This window comes from Castor canadensis, chromosome 6, assembly GCF_047511655.1.
Source record: "Castor canadensis chromosome 6, mCasCan1.hap1v2, whole genome shotgun sequence".
NCBI classification, from domain to species: domain Eukaryota; kingdom Metazoa; phylum Chordata; class Mammalia; order Rodentia; family Castoridae; genus Castor; species Castor canadensis.
The window spans coordinates 30648688-30655527 of record NC_133391.1 but is presented as its reverse complement, the minus strand read 5'-3'; the positions used below and the strand labels follow the sequence as shown (position 1 = coordinate 30655527).

The 6840-nt window shown below is 35.9% G+C and overlaps 1 protein-coding gene across 1 annotated transcript; it reads right to left on the bottom strand.

Moving 5' to 3' along the window:
- Positions 1–4266: 4266 nt before the first annotated feature.
- On the bottom strand, positions 4267–5742 carry LOC109675131 (taste receptor type 2 member 19-like). Its single transcript, XM_020151925.2, is given in 3 exon segments — positions 4267–4613; positions 4616–4948; positions 5481–5742. Coding segments are annotated over 3 exon segments (942 nt in total).
- Between the last annotated feature and the right edge of the window lie 1098 nt (positions 5743–6840).

The window sequence follows — 6840 nt, the reverse complement described above, 5'->3', positions numbered from 1 at the left end:
CACACACACATTTATACTAATCAAAATCCTCCTCATTTTCTACTTCAATAATGCAGGTTTTCCATTCACTCAACATTTATTAAGACTTTAGTTCATGCTTAGCCCTTGAATAGTTTTAAGACATCACAAATGCCCCAGTATTTAAGGGACAGACATACTGAGAAGGTAAATTAAGCCAGAACGAGAATATCAGGAAATTTAGGGGAAAATACTAAGTTTAGAAGCACCAGCATACCTTTATTGTAGAGGCAGGTAGGTCCCCCTGGCTTGGCTCCTTCCATGGAACAAAGAGGAGGAACGAAGACAAAGAAATGGAAACAACTCCCACAGTGGTGGGGCTGTATGGAATGGGTGCTGAGACTGGAGGTTTGTGGGCTTTTAGAAAAGAGGCAGAGCTGATATCCCAAGCCAGTGCTACCCACACCCTGAAGAGCTCTCCCTGAGCTCACCTCCCCTCCATCCCACCCCACCCTACACACACACACTGCACCTTTCCTTCTGGAAACTCTCCTTAGGTTTACACTTGAACAAGAACTCCTGGAGAAAGACAGTCTTTCCAGACAAGGTGAAAATAGCACAGAGGACTTTTCCCATAATAAGCCAGTTTCTCAGAGAGGAGCACTGCTTTTATATGCTTTTCTTTGTAAATTTTAGATTTGCATATATTTAGAAGTTAGTGCATTTCTTGTTAATTTTTTCATTCATGACCAGTTTTATAAAGTGGTCTTACCAAATACAAGAAATCAAAAATGGCTTAAACAACCAAAATTGTATTTTGCATTTCTCCACTTAGCTCATCATTTCTATAATGATAAGCCCCTCCCTATATATCTTCAATGCCTGTAGTTTTCTTTCAAAATAAACTAAATTAGGTCTAGGTCACTTTCACACTGATTTAGCAGAAATTCAAGTAAAGATATTATTGAAACTCCCTCCTTCTCACTATTTCATTGATAGTATTCTTTATAAATGTAATTTTCACACTTCAAGGAACAAGACTGTTTTCCAACATGAAATACATAGATAGATGGGTAAGCATAGTTTGACACAGATTGGAACACTTTCTTACTCAGCTTGTGGGAATCTTCAACTCCATTGTCAGTAAGGGGACTCTGTGGTCACCAGAAGTTCAGCATACCTTGTTACAATTTGTGTAAGTGCCACAGTGTCCTTACTTGTCTTTAAATTTTGGAGCACATACACCACTTTTGAGGATATCACTCTAACTCATCGTTACCCTAAAATCTGCTGGTGTCAGTGCACCCCAGAGCAAGAGAGGCTGTACTACTTGTGCAGGCTTTGTCCAAGCAACAGATGATTCAGCAGATCCAAAGCTGAAAGAAACATTTTCAGTGGACAGACCACTGTGCATGTCTCTGACATGACTCATTTGAACAGGGAAGACCCATCTACTACTGAATGAGTGCAAGGCCATCCCCTCTTCAGCACAGAAGTATCATGAGTTGGAGAATCAAAATGGCAAGAGTAGAGCTTTAAAACAAGGGTCCTTCTAAGCATACTTGCTCTGCAATTACACAAGACATGTATTTATAAATTCAGTCACTATTGGAGGTCATGAGAACATCTGAGTGGCAGAAAAGATTAACTGTTGTGGACACCAATTTGTGTGTGTTCCCTGATATACTTACTATCTCCTATTCTTTCAATCAACACCTTGTGTGGTCCAGATTATCCTTCTTTTTTCACTATACTGGAACTGCAAGTTGTGACCATGAGATCTGACTTGGTAAACAGCCACCAAGGAGTTGGATGATGTAAGGCAGAAAAACAGAGATGTGAGTTCTGCTGTGAGTAAACCATAACAAGTGGATAACACAAGACAGAAAGAGCTGAGAACACAAAATTCTGTTGCAGTCTCTCTTCCAAGAACTGATGCTCTGTCTGGGTCCTTCTTGAACGGTCCTGAAAAAACCCTGAGAGACTATGTGTGCTGACTGCCATGCTGCCTCTCACTTCATTATGAAAGTGTTGCCAGCAGAACCACACCTCACATCAGTGTTTCACATCTCTTGTCTCAATTTCCACAGATGTGTCTTTTGAAAGAAATGTCACCACTTTAATTGCAAACATTGGATCTGGTCTTAGAAACCCCAAGCTAAAATATTAATTGGTTTGTACAATTTTGATCTGTTCATTTTTTATGACTTTCTAATATAGCAACTTTTAAGTTTATTTTAAAGGATACTGGAAATTGTGTATATAAATAACAGTTTAGAAGTAAATTGATTGGGTTTGGGCTGTAGCTCAATAGTAGATTTCACCTGTCATGTAGGAGGTACTAGGTTCCATACCCAGTCCCATCAAAAGAAAAGGAAACTGGTCACTAAATAATTTTTAAAATTAAAATGCCATTATTATGTATAAAAATAGGTAGCTAGAAAATATCACAATAATAATATATCATTCACAATGGAAAAAAATATGTAACTTAACCAAAATCTTCTATATGTTTTTTAAAACAACTATATTGTCATAAGTGCCATCTATTTTGGTATTCCACCTTGCCTGCTGGTCACACTGCTGCTACTGCTGCATTAGGTCCATATTCTAGCAATACTCTCTCTAGAATTGTGGAGTACTCAGTCTTGCTCTGGGAAATGCTTCTATTTGTGTACTCCTATAACTTCCATGTGAAACCAGAATAAAGAAATCCATGCAACCCAAAGGTTTAGTGATTGGTTTCATTTTTTGTTGGTTGTGCCAATGTGCATATAGTTCATTCATTATTCATCCATTTATTTATTCAGTAAAAAATCATTTTGACAACTCTTTTATACTAGCTTTTAGGTGCTATAAATAAACAGCAAGTAAAATAGGTGCAATCTCAGCTTCAGTGATGCTTATAACATTCCGTGGGATATGACTGATAATCACATGAATAAATCAGTTATGGAAATGAGCTACCTTAACTTTGAGGTGACAGTGGTAAAATTTCATGGCACCCAAAGTTAATACAGTCATGTAGAACTTACTTGTTGAACAGGTTATAATTTCCTTCCTACAGTAGAATTTGTCACTTATACAAACATTTACTCTTACCTCCACATTTGACAGAAGATAATAAGAAACCACATCTTTAAGAAATTTCCTGTAACTATCACACAGGTTTCAAAGAATCCATGACAATGGACAATGGTTGCAGAAAGGTTCATAAATTGTGTGATAATTTCTACAGGTTTTTTTTTACAATAAGCATATTTTTAACATAGGAAACGTTGGAGTCTTCATGTCATGTTTAAAAGAAATTGTAATAATGTGAAAGGGAAAACATGACTAGCAATTCTGATGCCCAGATAGGGTTTAAGAAAAAACTGAAGTAGTTAGCATCAGATCTCAATTTCAAAAAAGGTCTTCCTGTTTCAAGAAGTATAAGAAATAACTCTCCTGTCTCTGTATGGAAGCTTACAACAGCATTGAAATCAGGCCACAGGTCTCCTAATCTTCATGTCATTCTTCAATGACATTTTTCTAAGCTTTTCACCTAATTGTATTAAATCTAATATTTTTCCATACTACTTATGGTACACATACTAAATTTACTCTAAAAATTTTTATTATTCTTGAATTGTTTTCATATTTTATAATAACAATTCAGTTCACTCTCTAGTTAAACATGAAAGCACAATTTTTGAAGAAACAAAGTGTATCTAAAGACACACCTTGATATGTGACTTAGACTGGAATGTTCTTCCATTCAAGAACAGATCCAACATTACATGTATATGATACAAAGTGTGATGGAAAGTACCAAAGATTTCCTAAGATAACAGCTTCTCATAACACATAAATATAAACCATAAACACTTCAAGAAAAAGATAATATACAGTATGTATGTGAAATATACTTGTCTTCCTAATTCTGAAAATTTCCTGTCATATTTTGTGTAATTAGGTTGCTTGTGAGAAAAAATAATTAAAGATGTCAGTGATAGTCTAATGTTTTTCATACATACACATAAACACACAGTCATATGTCCTTTTATTTAATAAGCTTAAGTAAAAGACTGTCTAGGTATATCTTTAGAAATTACTTACTACAACTCCAGGAATGGGGAGAGAGGGAATAAAGGAGAAAGGTGGAGGGTATGATGTATGATATATTTGATATATTGTGAGAACTTTTGTAAATGCCACAATGTACCCCCACCTAACACAACAATAAATACAGAAATTACTTAAGGAAATAAGGATAGGAAGCATAAAATATTACAGACCCTATCTGTTTAATTTCTCTTAGAAGTCACACTATGTCCCTGTTTTTGACCTATGGACTTGAAAGTTTCCATTCTTTAAGCCATAACTTGTCTGCCCCAGAACAGACAGAAAGGCCTGTTTCAGCTTCTTGTTTCCCCAAATCAGGGTGCATGAATGACTTGAAGGATAGATAGTACCAGCAGCCTGGAAAATCAAGTGGACTGCATTGTTCATAAGCTTATTAAAACTCCAACCTGACAAGATTACAGAGAAGGAATACATGGCAAATAGGAAGAGAAAGGACACCACGGTTTTTAAAGCCTTCATATGGATCTTGGTGCTGGGATCTTGGGATCCTTTGCCATGGAACTTCATTTTCCTGACATGTTTACACAGGAGTAGATTAATAGCAAGCCACATATCAGTGATACAATAAAAGGTACGATGTTTAGCAGAGTAAATATAATAATACTTGAAAGGGTTATGGTGTCCTGTATTTTATTTTTCCCAGTCACATTTCCTTCATATTCATTCACCATCACCATCTTTTCTATATTTAACATAATAAAATTAAAAATCAAAAACAGCAGAGTCCCCAAGAGTATCACAAGAATAACATTCTCAACTCTCCTCTTTAGCTGAAGAAATAGAAGACTGGAAAAATTAGCTATCTTGAGCAAATAAAATATGCTGAGAACAGTTGCAAGCCAGTTGCTAAAATGGTTGGCAATAGGAGAAGGGGGCCAGGAACTAGAGAAAAGGTGAGATCAAAAAGAACTAACCTAGAAGGTAACACACACGCACAGGAAATTAATGTGAGTCAACTCACTGTATAGCTATTCTTATCTCAACCAGCAAAAACCCTCATTCCTTCCTACTATGGCTTATACTCTCTCTACAACAAAATTAGAAATAAGGGCAAAATAGTTTCTGCTGGGTATTGAGGGGGTGGGGGGAGAGGGAGGGGGTGGAGTGAGTGGTAAGGGAGGGGGTGGGGGCAGGAGGGAGAAATGATCCAAGCCTTGTATGCACATATGAATAATAAAATAAAATAAAAAATAAAAAAAAAGAAGTCTCAGAGAAAGAGGACTATCCAACCTGAAATACAATATTAACTCATACTTTCTAAAAGTCCCAAACTTTCCCTCAAGATCTTATTACTGCCTGCCTCAAGATCTTATTACTGTGTCTATTAAAATGTAAAAATTATCTTTAAATTAAAATTAAGCCAATGTCAAAAAAATAAAATAAAATGGTTGGCATCACCCAGGCAATAAGACCAATAAATGCTACCTGTCCATTATATTCTCTTGTATTAAACACAGTTGAACACCAATTCATGATAATTACCCAAAGCAAACCAACTCTGGAAATGGCCAGAGCAGTGAGAATTCAATCCCTTGAGGATACCTCTTGTCTCCTGACCCAGTCACTGCAGTTCACCAGCACTATAAAGACATTGGGGAAATTTCCAACGGCGAAGTCTGCCACCACTAAGATGGAAGTGACGTGGGCTAATGAATTCATCATGTCTCACCAAAAACAAAGAAAAGACAGATCTAATATCACTGGCTGTGATTCCTTTAATCCAGTGACCTTGACTTATAGTTGTGCTGTGAAGTTCTTGTTTCTTTTAAACTCCATGACCACTGCCAGGCAGGAAAGCATTACAGTGTGTTAGTGGATGAATTCAATCTTATACTTATGGGAAATCATGCATTCCTGTAACTGCTCAAATTAACTCTTACATACCTACATCCCTGCCATGGGCTGGTTGTGTCTCATAGCTGTGTTGCTAGTATGCAAATAAAGACATATACTCTTTCATTGTTTGCAATTTTTCCTCGTTCAATCTCTCCATAATTTGTGCAAATCAACTTTAGTTGTTTGTTAGTAAAATTTTAGAATGCAATACAGAGTATACAGAGGATGTCTACATCTAGAATCCTCACCACTATGAATTTATCTTAATAAATGCAAGATTTACATAGAATGAATCCAAAATTTTCCTATCAAAAATCCAAGTTTTGCTTGAGAATCCCAGGAAAACCAGTGGTCCTTAAAACCTGATCACCAATAATGAATACCTGTGTATAATTTTCTTATCTTCAACCTCATAAACACATACCCTCTTGAATAGAGTGAACTATTTCCTGTAACCTTCAAGATAAAAGTGTGCTTCAGGGAGGTTGTGGAGTTTGAAAGGCCCTTTTATCCCCCAACAAGCTTTTCATTCCATTGTTAATATTTTTCAAAACTATCACATTTGAAACGTTGCTTAAAAGTTACTCTATAGTTTTCAAGGTCATTTTGTCAATCTTATTCTGAAAAGCGATGTAATCTGGTAGCAAGGCAGTACTTCAAAAGAATGGATTTACATAATAAAAAAGTTACTCTATTAGGTCTATTTAATTTTTAGAAACTAATTATTTAATTTAAACTGTTAGCAATCTTTTAACATTTCTTGGCCACTTGAAAGAATATATTTTTTCTATTTTTAGCTATCAGAGAAATGCAAATTGAAACTACATTGAGATTTCATCTCATCCTAGTCAGAAAAGGTATTATCAAAAAAAAAAAAACAACAAATGCTGGTGAGGACATAGGAATATGGGGAAAAGGGGA